Consider the following 17392-nt stretch of genomic DNA (forward strand, 5'->3'; position numbering starts at 1 on the left):
CCCCCCCCCCCCCCCGGCATCCCAACCGCGGCCGAAAGAAGGCGCAGAGCCGCGTGGCTGCACGAGGCTTTATTAGGCGGGAGGGGACGGGGGCGGTTTCCCCGCCGGGGGGGACAGGCGGTGCTCCGGGGGGTCCTACGCCACGAAGTGCCGCTGGAGTTGGAGCAGCAGCTCCGGGGTGAGCAGCACGCGCTGCTCCCGGCCGTGTCCCGGCGCGCACGGGATGGACACGCGGCCGAAGCGCGTCAGGCCCTGCTCCTTCTCGCGCTGCGCCTGCGGGACAGAGCGGCGGTGGGTCCGAGCCCCACTGAACCCCACGAGGCCCCGCGGCGCCTCCCGGGGCCGCACTCAACTCACCTTCAGGAAGGACGAGGAGGGGAACACGCCGAAGCTGGTGGGGACGCCGGCGCCCGGCTGCTGCTGCACCATCTCCCGCATGGCCTCGTCCTGCGCAGAGCCGCCCCTTCCAGCACCGCCCGCAGCCCCCGCTCCCCCCCGTGCCCCGCCCGGGCGCTGCCCGCACTCCTTACCCGCAGCGCCTCGATGCTGCCCTTCACGGCCCACAGCCGGGCCGTCTGCTCCAGCAGCCGCGCGGCCGCGCTGCGTCCTGCGGAGGTGTGAGGTGAACGCGTGGCCGCGGCCCTCGGCAACCCCTGCGCTCAGAGCACCCCGGGGTGCCAGGAGAGGCCGGGGGCCGCGGGGCTCCTGGAGAGGCCTGGGGCTCCGCACGGTGCCGGTGCTCCCCCCCCCCCCCCCCCGGCACGAGGATGGCACCGACGGCGTTCACAGCCCTCGGGCTCGGCCTCACCGCGTCCCCGCCGGGCTCACCTGACTTGGTCTGCTTGGTGTCCACCACCTTGGCGTTGGTGCTCATCTGATACAGGGTCTCCAGCAGCTGCGTGCTCTTGCGGTACAGCGTGAGCGTGGCCGGGCCCTCCCCCTGCTTGCTCTGCGGGAGGGACACCTTGGCCACCTGCAGGGGCTTCAGGCCGGCCAGCTCCAGCTTCATCTGTGCGCCCTGCCAGGGGACAGCAGTGGAACGGACAGCAGGGACAGCAGGGGGTGAGGAATAGGGGGCGATTGGGGCAGGGGGTGATGGGAGCAGGTTGGGTGTTTGGGAGGAAAGGAACAGAGGAAATGAGCATTAAAGGCAAGGAGAAGAAGGCATAAAGTGGTGCTCAGAAACAGCTGCTCCCGAGGGTGGGGGGACCCGTGGTGGCAGTGCTGCCTCACACTCTGTGTGTGGGGGGGGACACACAACCCTGCAGTGCTGCTCAGTGCCTGCCAGGCTTGGGGCTCCCCCATGTCACACCATGCAGGCACGGCAGCAGCCATGGCTGTGCCCCGTTGGGTGTAAGCAATAATCACAGCCCTGCGGTGATGCATCACCATCTGCGTAATTACACGTCTGCGAATTAATGTTAGCAAAGCGTTATTTAGTTAATGAGCTTCTTTGCTGCTGTTTCCTCACAGAGCTCCGTTCAGCCCTGAATGCCCCCAGTCCACACCGTGTGAAGCAGCAACCACCACCAGCAGCCAGCACTGCCAGCTCCTGCCCCGCAGTTTGGGGGGTCGTGGCAGGGTTGCCCTGCCAGCCCCACGTCCCAGCACCCTGCGCTCACCTTGAGGCGGTTGTTCTCGTTCTTGAGGTGCCTGATGGAGAGCTGCAGTGCTTCGATTTGCTGCAGGAGGAGGGGGGAATCCTTCACCTGCACCGGCCCCGTGCTGCCCCCGGCTGCCTGCCCGGCCCCCACGCCTGCAGGAAGGCACACGGTGTCACCCACACAGCGCGGTGCAGCACGGCACGGTGGGTGCTGGGCACGCAGGGAGCTCAGCGCCACGATTTGTGCCACCCGAAGCTCTGCGAGGCACCACGGATGTGCTCAGGTCTTGCTCAGAGCTCCGCCACACCGTGCTCCCACTGCCCATTTCCCAGGGATGCACTCTGGGCTCTCTGTGCACTGCAGGGACCATTGCTGCAGTCACGTCACCCCACATCCTGCAGTCCCACGCTCAGTGCAGCCCTCTGCCCCAAACTGCACAGCCTCTGAGCCACCACGACCCTCCCTGAGCTGCAGCTGCTGCCCACCCCCAGCATGCTGTGTGCCCGCAGGACGCCGCTCCCCTGCATGCACTGCTGGGAGCATCGCACGCCGCGCTGCCGTACCTCTCTGCTGTTCCTCTGCAGTGCAGGGAGAGGAGGCAGAGGAGAGACAAGAAGAGGAATTATGCTGAGGATTGGGGCTGAGAGTAGCTGTGCTCCCAGCTGCGTCCTGCGCCACTCCGTCCCCCGCACAGGGAGCAGGGACTGCAGCACAGTGGGATGCCTGGAGCTGCAGCTCAAGGCTGCAGTGACACAGGGGGAAGTTGCAACCCAAAGGCAGCTGCCATCTGCTCCCCAGCAAGCTGGTGGTGTTCATGGTGCAGCGAGAGGGCAATGCTGCTGTTCCCTCCTTGTGATGGCATCACCCAGCCCGGGGGGGCTGGATGGGCCAGGAGCCACACCAGGACCCACCAGAGCACTGCAGGGCCCCCGGCCACAGGGAGCTCACAGCTCCAACCACGCACTGCCCTGCAGCCAGCACTGCTGGTAATGCCAGCATGGTTCCCTGCAGCCCTGTGTGGAGCTGTTTGCCACCATATGAGGGACACAGAGGTGCCAACGCTCCAGGTGCCCTCACTGCCCCCATGCAGAGCTGTCAGCCCTCCCCACGGCCCCATCACCACTCCAGCATGGCCTGTTCCCCCCAGGCTCCATCTCCCCAAGGACAGCAGAGCCCTCTGGGGCAGCCCCAGCTCCTCAGGGGGGGCACTGCTGCATTCTCCTGCCCTTTGTGAGTGCCCTCACAGCTCTTGGTGCCACACACCTCCTGCAATGCCCGACACGATGGAGGCGACCCCAGAGGCAGGGGCTCCACGCAGCCCCTCAATGGTCCGCTTGGACTGGTTGTTCAGGCGCTGCTTCAGCTCCACCTTCTCGGATTCCAGCTGGTCGATGTCTGCCTGGAGGGCATCCATGGTCTCCTCAAACTCCCTGCAGAAGCACACACAGTCACAGCTCTGACCAGAGCTCACCCCGTGCCTCCCCACAGATGTTCCCCATCACCTCGAGCACCACAGGCGGTTCTGGGTCACAGGGGACCCCTAACAGCCCCACAGCCCCACAGCCCCCACCCCACGCTTACTTCTCCTTCTTCTTGAGCAGTGTTTGGGTCTCATCCAGCTTTGTCTGTATCTTTTCCACGCGGTCGTCGGCATCCTTGGACGCGCTGTCCAACTTCTTCTCCAGGAGGCTGAGGCGCACGTTGGCTTCACTGAGCTCCTCACCCTGCAGCAGAGGGGAAGAAATCAGAGCTCAGAGCTCTGGGGGTGCACTGGGGAGAGCTCTCTGCAGTTCCCTAGCAGGGGCTGCCCAGAAACCCCACACTGCTGTACCCGTGGTGCCCAGAGCAGTGTGGGCAGAGCCCACAGCGAGGCACCAGGCTGCAGCACTGCTGAGGACCCAACAGGGTGTGAGGCAGCAGCTCCACGGGCAGCAGCACGGCAGTGGGGGCACTGAGCTGAGCACTACAGCAGCCCTGCAGCCCTCTGCTGGCTGACTGCCTCACTGTTGGCTCACCTTGATCTTGAGGGACTTCTTCAGCTCCTTGATGACGGTCTCCCTGTCCTCCAGCTTCAGCCCCAGCCCCTCAGCATCGGTGATCTCAGCCCGAAGAGCAGCTGCCCGCAGCTCAGCAGGTGGGGTGGGCTGCAGAGGGGAGTGGAGGGAGACGATATAGAATTGGGTTGCAGAGCTCCAAGCACAGCTCTGTCCGCAGACCCACCCCACAGCCCACCCCATAGCCCACCCCACAGCCCGGCCCACCTTGCTCTGCGGCCGGTCGGCGTCGTATTCTCCCTCCTGCATGGCCGTGGCCATCTTGTTCATGGTGGCAATGAGGATGCTGCAGGACTGGCGCAGGCACTCGTAGGGGTTGATGCCCTGAGTGCCGTAGATCTGCAAGGATTTGGAGGGGGGTGGGCAGTGCAGGGGGCCCTCAGCGGAGCTCTCGGCCCCCTGCAGTCCCCCTACCCCCCCCACACCGTGTCACATCCACAGGGGCTGCAGAGCAGGGCAGCTGTGGTGCAGCACGGGGCAGGGCAGCGCTGTCGTGGCATTTCCCATCCCGCTTTGCTCCCAGGCTCTGCAGCTCTCCCAGCTCTGCAGCACAGCGGGGATTCGGTCCCCTCGCCGCAGCAGGGCGCCCGTGGAGGCAGAGTACAGCTGCCCACCTGCTCGCTGGCTTTGAAGGCCAAGTCCTCCAGCTTCACTGCCTGCAGCCCCTCATTCTCAGCCAGCGGGGCGATGAGCTGCGCGCCGGCAGCGGCCACCTCCTGCAGCACGGCCACCACCCAGGTGAGGTGCTTACGGCAGTCCAGCAGCGTGTCCGACACCTGGGGCCAGGCAGAGTGGGGTGTGAGGGGGGGAAGCAAAAGGGCTGCACCGCCCCAATTCCCAGGCACCACAGCCATAGAGCAGAGCAGCCCCTGGCTCTGACAGGGCTGACGTTTAGCAGCCATCACTGGGAGGATGGCAAAGCAGGAAGAAACTCAAGAATGGACGGGAGGTGATGAAGTCCACGCACCCACCCTGAGCGCAGAACCACACAGCCCACCTGCTGCCCAAAGCCCAGTGCTGCTGGGATGCCCGGCGCGTCCGTGCCTGGCATGCGGCGCCGGATCTTCTTGCAGAACTGCCTGATGTCGCTGCATGAGGTCTCCAGGTCCTTGAGCAGGATGGCCAGGTCGGACGCCTCCTGCCCGGCCTGGGAGCAGAGAAAGGAGCTCAGCCATTTGCTTGGGGGGGATGGGGGCACCCAGCACAGCCCACCCCACACTCCTACCTGCAGGAAGGCACGCAGCCTGCACACCTCCACCCCCATGCAGTCCAAGGCACTCTGGGTGAACTGCGGGGCACAAAACGGGCGCTGTGAGCAGTGCAGTGCAGGGGCAGCACGGTGCTCTGGGGGCACAGGGTGCTCTGGGCTCAGGCATTGGCTCGGACCCTCTGCACACCACACTGCTCCGACTCTGGGTTTTCCAAGAGAAAGGTCTGAGGCACTGAATATGTTTTGTTTTACCCCGTGGGGCGCAGTGCTTCCACATGGAGCTCAGGAGCTCCTGGACACAAGGGATCCTGCAGGGCTCACACCTCTCCCCTCACCATAGGGCCCATCCCACGGCTGTGCCAGCAGCAGCAGCAGCTGCCAGGGAACTGCCAGTGAGGCAGGAGGGGTTGAAGGGGCTCCCATGGGATGGAGGGGGCAGTGGGCTGCTCTGCAGCACTTCACCTTGATGTGGTCGGCCAGCTGCATGGTGCAGTCCTCAGCCTGCTCGGCCAGGTGGATGCTGTACAGGTGCTGCACAAAAAGAGATCGTCACAGATCAGCACCCCTTGAGTGCTCCCACACATGCAAGCACACAAACCAAATGACGAAATGCATTAAAAAAAAAACAAACCCACGAACACTGAGTTTGCCCTGATTTTTAACTGGAAGTGAAAACTCAAAAGAACCACAGCAGGTCCTGTGAGCACTCAGCCCTCACAATGAGCTGAATTAAGGTGGCCCTTCTGAACAACCCCAACACACAGCACTGAGGTACAGAATCCCAGCGCAGGGGGATTATGATGGACCCTCCCAGGAATGGAGCACAGCCCCAGCTGACGGCCACAGGCTCAAATCCTGCACGCTCTAAGGGTGAAATGCTCCCCAGGGCACCAAATCAGGCTGATGCATCGCACCCACCTGGTAGTACTTGATGGCTTTGGTCAGAGGCTCCACGTTGACTGTCTCATCCAGCTGGTCCTTGTGCAGCAGCTCGATCAGGAAGTCCAGGGAGCGCTCGTGCACGCTCATCTCGGGGTACAGCATCCCCACCTTCTTGTACACCTCCACGCTGCATTTGTTCAGGGCTCTGGGGGGGGACAGCAGCAATGCAGGGCTGTGCTGCTGGGGGCCGACCTCCAAGCACCCCGGCGAGCACAGCAGTGAGCAGAAGTCAACACGTCTGCAGGAAAGCAGGGCATGAAATGGGAGCTCTGTGGAAAGGAGCCACAACTCCCCCTCCTCCCTCCCCCCTTTTTCAATTCTTTGAAAGGGTAGATAACTGCAGGGCAAGGGGAAATGGTCTGAAGTTGAGGGAGGGAAGATTGAGGTTGGATGTGAGGGGGAAGTTGTTTGCTATGAGAATGGTGAGGTGCTGGGACAGCTGCCCAGAGAGGCTGTGGATGCCCCATCCATCCCTGAAGGTGTTCAAGGCCAGGTTGGATGGGGCCCTGGGCAGCCTGGGCTGCTGTGAAATGAGGTTGGTGGCCCTGCGTGTGGCGGGGGGTTGGAGATTCATCATCCTTGAGGTCCCTTCCAACCTGGGCCATTCTGTGATTCTGCTGGGGGAGCACTGGGGATCCCATGGTGAGGGCCGTGTACTCACTGCTCGTATTTGTGCAGCGTGGCCTGCAGCAGGCTCAGTGAGTACACCAGCCCTGCTGCAAAGCTCAGCTGCTCTCCTGCTGCTCCCTTCAGCCCCGCACGCGCCGCGCAGTTCTCGTTCAGCTCAAACTTCTCCTGTGCCTGTTTGCTGATCAGCTCCGCCTGTGGGGAAGGGGAAAGCTTCAGAGTCCTCCTGCGCCTGCCCTGAGTTGGTCTGCTGGGTACAGGATGGACACCCTGCACCTCCATCCCCAAAAAGCACACCCTGCCTTCCTGGGAAGGATCTCTGAGTGCAGAGGGGGAATGAGGGACAGCTGTGAGCCCCCACCCCATCTGTGCTGGCAGAATGCTGGCACTGCCCAAACGGACGGGCTGAGATGCCTGTATTGCAGCTCAGTGTGCCACTGACAGCCAGGGCAGGAACCTCTGCTCCCTCCTCCTCCTCCTCCTCCTCCTCCTCCTCCTCCTCCTCCTCATCCTCCTCCTCCTTTTCCTCCTCCTCCTCCCCCTCCACCTCTTCCTCCTCCCAGGCAATGCTGAAAGTCCTCAAACAAATAAGCATTCAAAATCCCAGTCCCTCCAGGACAGGAGGTGAACCCAAGAGCACAGTGGCTTGAGGACAGCCCCAGCCCAGCCCTGGGGAACCCACCTTGCAGATGAGCCGTGGGATGAGCAGCAGCACCAGGATGCAGTCGTGATCCCCGCCGTGGCGCAGGAAGCTGTCTGGCATGAAGGAGGTGAGCAGGGAGACGTGCCGGTTGGCCTGCTGCACCTCCATCTGGCGCAGCTCCATCTCGATGGCCTGCAGCAACACAGCCCAGAGGTGCTCAGTGCTGTCTGGCCCAGCACCGGGCACTGCCCTTGGCTCACACCGACCCCACGCACTGCTGCAGGATGGGGCAGCAGCTGAGAGCTGCACGGAGGAAAAGGCTGTGGGGTGCTGATGATGTACAGCTGCCCACGAGCCGGCAGTGCGCCCAGGGGCCGAGAAGGCACACAGCTCCTGGGTGTGTGAGCAGCTGCCACGAGAAGGGCAGCCCCACACCACCCCACGGTGCTCCAGCTGTGGCACGCAGCAGGAAGCACCCCGAGGATGGTTTACACGGCCGGCACACAGCGCTCCTGCTGCCCTACCTTGGCGTGGGCCTTCGTCTCTGCAAACTTGATTTTGAAGTCGAACATCTCGGGGGGAGGCTGCTGCTGCTTCTCTGCAGATGCTTCTTGCTGACTCATGAGCTCCCGGTTCACATCCTGAGCACGGAGAGAAGTGCAGTCAGACAGAGGTAAATCACTGCAGGGAGATCCACAGCCCCATGGCCTCTGCACACCCAGAGCAGCTCCAGAGCTGCTCTCTGGGGGCTCCTTGTGCAACGTGAGGAAGAGGAACACAACTGATGCTGAGCTGTGTGGAAGCCAAGGAACCCCCATGGACTCATCACCCATCTCTGAGCCACGAGCAAAGCCAAGGAGAGCCGAGAGCTGCGCTGGATGACCCACGGTGCTCCAGCTGCTCCAGGTTCCCAAGTTTGCAGCAGCAGAGTGAAGGCCAAAACACACACATGCTCAGCATGAGTTCCAGCAGACGCTCCCCTTGCAGCAGAGGGACAGCCAGCACTGCCTGAGGCCATGGACACACAGACAGCCCAGCACAGAACCTCCATGGGGCAGCAGAATCACACAGAATCACAGAATGGCCAGGGTTGGAAGGGACCTCAAGGATCATGAAGCTCCAGCCCCCTGCCACACGCAGGGCCACCAACCTCCACATTTCACAGCAGCCCAGGCTGCCCAGGGCCCCATCCAACCTGGCCCTGAACACCTGCAGGGATGGACGGGGCATCCACAGCCTCTCTGGGCAGCTGTTCCAGCACCTCACCACTCTCACAGCAAACAACTTCCCCCTCACATCCAACCTCAATCCGCCCTCCCTCAATTCAAACCATTTCCTTGTCCTGCACTTATCTCCCCTTCCCAAGAGCTGACTCCCCTCCTGTCTGTAGGCTCCCTTTAGGTGCTGAAGGCTGCAATGCTTCACCCCGCAGCCTTCTCTTCTCCATGATGAACAAGTCCAGCTCCCTCAGCCTGTCTTTGTAGTGGAGGTGCTGCAGCCCTCTGATCATCTCTATGGCCTCCTCTGGACCCTCTCCAACAGCTCCCTGCCTTTCCTGTACTGAAGACCTGGATGCAGTACTGCAGCAGAGCAGCGTGCAGCCCCAGCTCAGGCCAGCCCTTTGTGGACACCCCACGCTCAGCCCCGTGGCTGCGGTGCTCAGGGCTGGCAGCAGTACCTGCAGGTGTGCCGTGAGCTCCCGGTACTTCTTGATGGTCTGCTGGTAATCAGCCACGGTCTCCTGGGCGGCCTCCACGCGTTTCTCCGCCTCGCGCACCCGCGCCGTCGCCATGTCCAGCTGCTCCCGCAGCTCCAGCTCCGTCTCACGGGCGTTCTCCTGCAGCTCATCGTTCATCTCGTTCATGGCTTCCTGGGGAGGAGGGTCAGAGAATCACAGAATCAATCACAGAATGGCCTGGGTTGCAAAGGACCACAGTGCTGATCCAGTTCCAACCCCCTGCTGTGTGCAGGTCGCCAACCAGCAGCCCAGGCTGCCCAGAGCCACATCCAGCCTGGCCTTGAATGCCTGCAGGGATGGGGCATCCACAGCCTCCTTGGGCAACCTGTTCCAGTGCCTCACCACCCTCTGGCTGAAAAACTTCCTCCTCACATCCAACCTAAACCTCCCCTGTCTCACTTTAAAGCCATTCCCCCTTGTCCTATCACCATCCACCCTCACAAACAGCCATTCCCCCTCCTGTTTATGTTCTCCCCTCAGGTACTGGAAGGCCACAATGAGGACGCAGTGCAGGATGTGGTTATGCTGCAGTGTGGGATTAATTCCATGACCCCAGAGGCACTGATGTGCCGTGGCAGCACACAGCAGCTCCCAACCCACTCGGTCCCACCGCCCCCCACCCAGTGCCCCCACCTACCAGGTCCCCAACGGTCTCACGCAGCTCCCGGACTTTCTCCTCCAGGTCCAGGTTTCTCTCTGTCAGAGTCTCCACCATCTCTTCAGCGCCCAAAGCAGCGTCCACCTGGAAGCAGCACCAAGTCACAGCCCCATGACAGGGCTGCTGGGGGGCCCGACTGCTGCACAGCCACCCCAGCACCAGGCAGTCCCACCGTGTCACCAATGTGGGCTCCAACCGTGACCACAGAAATCGCTCCATGCCAAGAGGTGCCCCACACCTGCTGCTCAGTGCCCCACATCTACTGCTGAGCCCCACACCTGCTGCTCAGTGCCCCACACCTGCTGCTCAACACCCCAGCCACCCCCCCCCCAGCACTCACCTGCTCCTTCAGCTCATCGACTGTTTTCTCCGCCTGCTTCACCTCCTCCTGCAGTTTCTCTCTCTGCTGCCGCAGCGATTCCAGCTCCGTGTTTTTCTTCTCCATCTGCTTCTGGAGTTTCACGTGTTCCTGCTTCTCCGATGCAGAGAGGTCCCTCATCCTGCAGGAGACCGAGGCTGAGCAGCAGCCCAGCAGGAGCCCAGGCAGCGTGGTGAGGCCATTTCCTTGCAGCACACTGCCCAGTGCTGGCAGCATGCAGCTGCAGAGCCCCCCAGACCTGTGTGTGCAGCTGGGCACCGATGGCACTTTCCAAAGCACGGCTGAAAGCACTCATAATGCCACTGCTGGGGCTCTCTAAGGCACACAGAGGCTGTGTATCTCGAGGACGAGCTGCTCTCAGCCCAAAGCAGGCATGCAGTGGCAGTGCAGTGCAGGCAGCCACCTCCCCCAGGCACGCGAGCTGTACTCAGGGGACTTGGCAGCAATAAACGTCACTCCAGTGAGAAGGAATTCTCCCTTCTCTGCTGCGGGCTTACAGAGCACCAGAGCTCAGACACAGCCCCAGGGCGGCAGCAGCTGCCACGTCCACTCATCCACAGAGGGGCTCTGATCAGTGCGCAGAGACCAAGAGTGACAACTCCTATCCTTCTGGGGAGCACAGGCGCTCTCCTACCTCACAAGAGCTTCCTTCAGTCTCGCATTTTGCTCCTCCAGCTGCTTGACCTGGTAACTGGATGCTGCTCCATCCGAGCCTGCAGCAGGAAGGAAGCATCATTCTGCTCACATGGACACACCAGGTGCCAGCAGCTCCAGCTCCCCAGTGCTAAGTGCAAAGCCCAGGAAGAGGGCAGCTTAGTCACAGAGAGGAAAAACAGAGGGCGCTTCTGGAGTGGGACCACTGTCCCCAGCACAGGGACAAGCACCGAAATGAGGCCTCTGGCACTGAACCCATCCATCCCCACCCTTCCCCAGGGGTCAGCAATGCGGCCGCTGCCCCCAATTAGTTGAGTCCTCTCCCCGAGGACGGAGCAGCCCAAGCCGACTCCCCCCAGCTCCTCGCCCACCTTTCTCTTCGATCTCGTGCTTCAGGATCTCCAGGTCCATGGTGAGATATTCCACCTTCTCCTTCAGGGAGTCCACCTCCTGCTGCAGGGACTCTGCCCGCTCCTCTGCCATCTCCTTGTCCAGGGTCGCCATCTCAATGGCGTCGGCGGTGTCGGCCATCTCCTCCATGTAGCGCTCCTTGGCTTCCAGAGCATCTTTGGCTTCCTGGAGTCAAACACACGTGGCTGAAAATACTGTGCCACAAAGTGCAAGGCCAGCAATGGAGAGCCCTCCCACAAAGCCCTGGGCAGCTCCAGCTCTCACAGCTGTCCCAAAGGAGGCTTGAACCCCACCTGGAGGTGCCCAAGGCCAGGCTGGATGGGGCCCTGGGGAACCCCCACTGCAGGGGTTGGGTCTGGGTGGGCTTTCAGGTGCCCTTCAACCCAACCATTCCATCATTCTACAGAACCATAGAACGGTCTGAGTTGGAAGGGCCCTTCAAAGGCCACCTGGTTCCACTCCCCTGCAATGAACGGGGACACCCACAGCTCCTACAGGGGTGCAGAGCCCCATCCCCTGACCTTGGGGTCTCTCACCCACCACCCCTCTGGACAATGACCCAATCATCCTATGGTTCTAATTAATGAAAGCTGATCAGAGTTGGGAGGGGCAGCGCTCTGCCCACATTCTCATTTCCCCTCTTCTGGGAACCTCTCCCCTATTCACACCCCCTCCAGCTGCCCAGAGCTGTGATCCACCATCCCTGGAGGTGCTCAAGGCCATGGATGGGCCCTGGGTGGCCTGAGCTGGTGGGGCAGCCAGCTTGTGGCAGGGGTGGGGCTGGGGGCTGTGAGATCTCAGCAGTACTGAGAGCCCAGCTCTGTTTGTTTGACCCCCCCCCAGGCATTTACACACACTGACATCCCCTCCAGCCCTCCCAGGAACACGAACAGCCCCCAGCACAGCACAGGCTTCCCTCAGCCTACACAAACACCCACTGAGTACAGCAAAGAGAAGCCCCCATCAGTGCTGCATTAAGACAAAACCACACTGAGGTGCAGCTGCTTTAAACCATGAGAGCTGTATGGGAATGCACTGTCCATTTAGAGAGAGCAATCCCTGGGTGCAACACAGAAGGAAACACAAACAGGAGGCACAAAGCGCTTCTCCACAAACACTGGGGAGCCCCACACGAGCTGCAGGCTCACCTTCTTGGCCTCCTTTAACCGTTTCTGCAGGTCTGCCTGCTGTTCCTGCATCTTGCTCTTCCACTCCTGCACCTGCTCCAGCTGGATCTTGTACTTCTCCAGCTCCTTAAGCTTGGCTTTGTCTTCATTGCGCTTGATCTTCAGAGTCTCCAACTTTTCCTCCAGGTCCCTGACTTGGGAACGCAGATTTTCTTCTTCCTGCAGCATCAACCCGAGAATGGCCAAGAGGAGGAGCAGCATTCATTCATAGGACAGAGCTCCAAAGACACTCACTTAACCCTGAGAGCAAAAGCTCAGAACCACCCCAAATCACCCACAGCCTCCCAGCACCCCAGCATCGCTACGGGAGCAGCTTTTGGAGAACTGCACCTGCAGCTCTGCACCCACAGCCCTTTCTACAACCCTTTGGTGACTTTTTCCCCACCCCGAAGGTGGCAGTGGGGTTATGGCATGCAGAAAACACATCATCACAAACAGCCAGATCTCACAGAAAGGTTTTAACACAACCACCTGTGCAGCACTGCAGACTCACAGCAACCAGTGCTTTAAGTTGTTAGTGTGCAATGCAGGCACACGGACACACACACGAGCAGGACACACCAGCTGTGCTCACACCCAATGGGAACCTGACCCAGGGGCACCTCCCAGCCCCGATATGTCCCAGCCCTCACCCCATCCCATCCCATCCCCAGTGTGCCCAGACAGGCAGCTCCACGCCCAGCAGGGCTCCCTTGGGCCCTGTGCCCACTGCCCGGGGTCCCATGCCCCCATTGCCCCCCATATCTGCCCCTGCTGCTCCAGGCAGCTCAAGGCTGTGCTGTTGGGGCTTCGTGGTGAAACCAGCACTACCTTGAGCACAGCGCACTGCTGGGGATGATGCCAGTGCTCTGATGGGAGGGCACACTGACTGCCCCAGCACTGTGCCCCAGGGCTGTGCTGTGAGCAGGAGGAACACAGCAGCCAAGCAGCACGCTGCCCCATGTACCCCCAGCCACACGTGAGGTCTCACCGCACAGCGGTGACCCCTGCAGCCCCCCCCATGCACACAGCACAGCACGGCCATGGGCAGCAGTCACCTGGTCCTCCTGCACGCTTTGCCCCACTGCTGGGCAGCTCTGCGGGCAGAGAAAGCTGCGGGTTACGCCCCACAGCCCGGGCGTGCTGTGCTCTGCAGCACCAGGCGTGGGCTGGGAGGGCTCTGGCCAGGCTCAAAGGGATGGGGCCGCCCCAGGGACAGTGTCCCACAGCCTCTCTGTGCCCACCGTGGCACAGCACCATGAGACACTCTCCCTGGGGGCTGCCAGCTTGTCCCCTGCAACTGCAGCAGAGCCTCGGAGAAAAGCTCAGTGTTTGCACCATGGAAAGAAAACCCCAGACCCACCTGCTTTGCACTCTGTGGGTGTCACACAGCTCAGCGTGACACTCCTTGTGCACCCCCAGCCCTGGGGTTTTACAGCCCCCCACCCTGGCTGCAGCCTGGACAGCCCCACACAGTGTCCCGTGCTCCCCACCCCAGCTCTGCAGCACTCACACCTCACCTAGCAGCACGGCTTTATGGCAGCCCCAGGACCAGGCTTAAAGCCATCGAGCTGGGGGACACCAGGGAAGAGACCTTGCAAGATACCCTGTGTGTCAAACAGGACAGAAGGAGCAGCTTTCTGCTCTGCTTGCTCACTCCTGGGCAAAGACCACCAAGCAGGCAGCGCTGCTGGCTTGTCATAAGTCTGCAGAGCAGCACTGGAGCAATGGGATTTCCTCATCTCCACCAGCACTGGGGCAATGGGATTTCCTCATCTCCACCAGCACTGGGGCTATGGGGTCTCCTCATCTCCACCAGCACTGGGGCAATGGGATCTCCTCACCTCCACCAGCACTGGACAATGGGGTTTCCTCACCTTCCACCAGCACTGCTCCCTGCAGCCCCTCCCAGGCTCCCACCTCAGGCTGGGCTCTGTGTCCTCTCTTGCCATGAATTCCTCACACTGGTGCCCTACATCTTCCTCAAGCTCTCATTTTAACTAACTGATAGAAAGCAGGACGGAAGTAATGAAGAACTATTTTAAAGAGCAAAAATGGAAGAACTATGCTGATACAACTGTTAGAAACAGCCAGGGGGGAGGAAGATGGGACTCGAGCAGCCCCAGGCTGCAGGGCTCTCCCCCTGCTCCAGCACTGAGGACACAGTTCCCCTCTGCCCTGCAGGGTGGGCACCCTGCACACGTGGAACCCCGCTTACCTTGGTGGGCGAGGGGACCATGGGTGCCACCGGTGAGGTCAGTGAGGGGGATGGGATGACGGGGGCCACCAGCGGTGTCTGGGCGGGCGTGCTGGGCTCACTGCTGCTCATCTCCCCCCCCGAGGCTGAGGCCGACCCCGAGGGCCCCGCGGTGCCGCTGGAGGGGGCGGAGGTGGGGGTCCGGGTGGGCTGCAAAGCAAAGGGCAGAGCATCAGCGAGGCGCAATGTGGGTAAGCGCTGCAAGGGCCACACGTCACCCAGCCCTCCCCCCCAGCACTGACTGCTGCCAACCACAGCTCTGACAGCAGCACCGAGGAAGCCCAGAGTGAAGGAGGAGCGAGCGGTGCTCCAGGCTGCGTCCGCCTGGGACCACATTCCCAGGTATTGGTGGCAGAAGGTAACGCTGTATGGCACTGCTGGCACAGCTTACAGACCCACAGCAGCCCCGTGCTGGGTGCAGTGATACAGCAGCGCGGCCTCCAGTGATGGGGACAGCAGAGCAGTGCTGTGCCACCTCCCCTCCCACAGCCACGCTGCTGCCATGACACACACCTGTGCATCCCCTGCGTGTGCCCCAGCTCTGCAGCTCCAACGTGGGGATGGAGTGGGGAACTTATGGGGAACCGAGCAACAGAAGGGCAGAGCAGCAGCTGGAGCCCAAAGGAAAGCAGGGGAGCCTGATGGAACCGCAGCAAAGGAGTGCTGCTTCCTCTCTGCCACCGTGCTGCCAATCACTGCTGCAGGCCCAGGGAGGGCACTGCCCCAGCAGAACCTGTCCCACCTGCTCAGCTGAGGGGCTCAGCCCACAGCCCCAGAGCTGGGCAGTCTCATCTCCTGACTTCATTCACTCCTGGAGATTGGCTGCATGGAGCACCATGGCCTCTCAAGGCACACAGACCTGGATGTGTGGCACGGCACTGCTGTGCCCACTGCCCGCCCCACACACTGCACCCACTGCCCACTGCCCGCCCCACACACTGCACCCACTGCCCACTGCCCGCCCCACACACTGCACCCACTGCCCACTGCCCACCCCACACACTGCACCCACTGCCCACTGCCCACCCCACACACTGCACCCACTGCCCACTGCCCACCCCACACGCTGGGTCTCTGCTGCCCGACCCACACCCGGTGCAGCACAGCGGTGCTGGAGGAGGCAGCACCTCCAGGCACAGCACAGCAATCCCCTCCCCGGTGCCATCGGTGACACTCTGGCACAAAGCAATCTCCATGGCATCGAGCTGCACACATCAGCTCTGAGAAATGCACCGCCCCAACAAGAGAGTTCTTGTTCCTGCTGCTGCAGCACTTCTTGGGCAAAGCCTTCAGTTGTGGCACAGAGCAACACCCCTGGGGGCAGCCCAGTACGGCCGCAGTGCTGCTGAGGTGCTCATGGCAGAGCTGACAGTGATGGGGCTGGGGGGTCAGGGGTGTCACTGCTGCTGGGCAGAACCAAACTGCAGCGTGCTCTGGTGAGGGCAGTAAGGCTGGCCGAAGGGCTGCAAGACGTGCAGGGCTGGAGCACAAGGCTTATGGGCAGTGGCTGAGGGAGCTGGGGTGGCTCAGGCTGGAGGAGGAGGCCCAGGGAGCCTCACTGCTCTCCGCAGCGCCCTGAAAGGAGGTTGTGTGCTCCCAGGGAACAGTGATGAGAGGTGACAGCCTCACACTGTGCCGGGGGAGGGCCGGGAGTCCCCATCCCTGGAAATGTGGAGATGTGGCACCTGGGGACATGGTCAGGGGGCAGGTGGGGTGGGGTGAGCTTGGTGATCCCAGAGGTCTTTTCCAGCCTGTGTGATACTGTGACTCCCATACACAGCGGTGAGGGTGAAACTATCCCTGTAGGGACCTCTCCAAAGAAGAGATAAAGCTGTATGCCACTCACAAGCCCTAACCCAGCTGTTAATGAGTTCCTAGGGGATTTACCACCCTGTCTGTGCTCATCCAACCACGTGCTGCACTCCTTCGCAATGCATTCACTCCATGGTGGGGAATGAAGCACGAGGGGCTGTGCTGGGCTGACACAGCCCTGCCTGACAGCTCTCACTGCTCCCCAGCCCTGTGCTCACAGCTGCACAATGGGAAGAGCAGCGACAGTGAGGACAGGGAGCAGCGCCCAGCCAGCCCACAGCCCAGCACTGCCACGCAGCATCCGGGCACGGCTCAGGCAGCAGCACCATTCCCCTGGCACACTTCGCCCCAGCAGATCAGCCCACGACTCAGACACACTCCAGAGGAGCACATGGACCTGGTGAGCCCCTTCAGGTGCCACGCAGTGCTGGGACACAACGCAGCACCCAGCGAGGTGAGGGGACACGACCGCCGCTGCTGTGCTCACCTTGGGCCGCCGGGCGGTGGTCTGCAGGGACACGGGAGCAGAAGGCAGAGGAGGAGAGACATTCAGACAGGGAAAGACAGGAGCAGAGGTACAGCAGCACAGCGGCAGACGCAGCAGAGAACAGGGAAAGGAAACAAAAGAGATGGCTGCCATTAGTGCTCGCTGCAGCCGGACACGGTGCTGGTTGCTGCGCTGGGCAAAGCCCTGTGAGCACAGCCCCAGCAGAGCACGTCGGCTGCAGCCCCCCGAGCTGCCTGCACCCCCACACTGCAGGGTCACTCCCCTCCCTTGATGGCACTGCTGGAGCTGCAGGCGGTGCTGTGCAGGCTCACCAGGCTCTGCTGCTGGAAAGCGCGTTTCACTCAGCTCCTTTCTTAGGGATGTCCAAAAAGTGCGAGGTTGACTTTGTTATTATCCAAACTGGTTTTTTCCTCTCTCCCCCCACCCCTTTGTTGCTGAAGGAGCCGGAGCATCACTGACCAGCTGCCTGAGATGCTGCAGCCCCAGGCTCTTGCAGGGATGTCATCTCCTGCAGCCTCTTCCCAAACACCTCCACACTTCCTTCTCATTTCCAGACACAAACCCATCCGCACACACGGGGCAGGACCCCACACAGAGCCCACTGCATCCCATGGGACCTCACACGGCACAGGGAGATCCCTGCAGCCACCCTTGGGCACAACGGGGCCGGGGACAGCAGAAGGATGGCCCCACTCTGGGGACATGCAGCCCTGCAGCACCGACCTGACC

General features: G+C 61.9%; 1 protein-coding gene across 11 annotated transcripts in view; it reads right to left on the reverse strand.

Moving 5' to 3' along the window:
* Window positions 1-56: 56 nt before the first annotated feature.
* DCTN1 (dynactin subunit 1) overlaps window positions 57-17392 on the reverse strand; it is a 42042-nt gene continuing 24706 nt past the window's right edge. For 4 of the 11 annotated variants that reach the window (XM_090139985.1, XM_090139980.1, XM_090139984.1 and 1 more), the window contains 27 exons: window positions 16643-16663; window positions 14305-14493; window positions 13145-13183; window positions 12069-12266; window positions 10881-11085; window positions 10490-10568; window positions 9817-9976; window positions 9456-9560; window positions 8759-8950; window positions 7605-7721; window positions 7120-7272; window positions 6472-6632; window positions 5787-5955; window positions 5331-5399; window positions 4884-4946; window positions 4656-4805; window positions 4273-4434; window positions 3866-3997; window positions 3620-3748; window positions 3186-3328; window positions 2868-3034; window positions 2168-2182; window positions 1623-1756; window positions 829-1018; window positions 531-607; window positions 358-447; window positions 57-273 (listed from right to left, as the gene is read on the reverse strand). In XM_090139985.1, the coding sequence (XP_089996111.1) occupies window positions 136-273; window positions 358-447; window positions 531-607; window positions 829-1018; window positions 1623-1756; window positions 2168-2182; window positions 2868-3034; window positions 3186-3328; window positions 3620-3748; window positions 3866-3997; window positions 4273-4434; window positions 4656-4805; window positions 4884-4946; window positions 5331-5399; window positions 5787-5955; window positions 6472-6632; window positions 7120-7272; window positions 7605-7721; window positions 8759-8950; window positions 9456-9560; window positions 9817-9976; window positions 10490-10568; window positions 10881-11085; window positions 12069-12266; window positions 13145-13183; window positions 14305-14493; window positions 16643-16663 (3447 nt within the window). In that variant the 3' untranslated portion in view covers window positions 57-135. The remainder of the gene's footprint in view (window positions 274-357; window positions 448-530; window positions 608-828; window positions 1019-1622; window positions 1757-2167; window positions 2183-2867; window positions 3035-3185; window positions 3329-3619; window positions 3749-3865; window positions 3998-4272; window positions 4435-4655; window positions 4806-4883; window positions 4947-5330; window positions 5400-5786; window positions 5956-6471; window positions 6633-7119; window positions 7273-7604; window positions 7722-8758; window positions 8951-9455; window positions 9561-9816; window positions 9977-10489; window positions 10569-10880; window positions 11086-12068; window positions 12267-13144; window positions 13184-14304; window positions 14494-16642; window positions 16664-17392) is intronic. The other 7 variants (XM_090139986.1, XM_090139983.1, XM_090139987.1 and 4 more) reach the window with 6 other exon arrangements.

Source organism: Phasianus colchicus, chromosome 4, assembly GCF_987193195.1.
Source record: "Phasianus colchicus chromosome 4, bPhaCol1.hap1.1, whole genome shotgun sequence".
NCBI lineage: Eukaryota > Metazoa > Chordata > Aves > Galliformes > Phasianidae > Phasianus > Phasianus colchicus.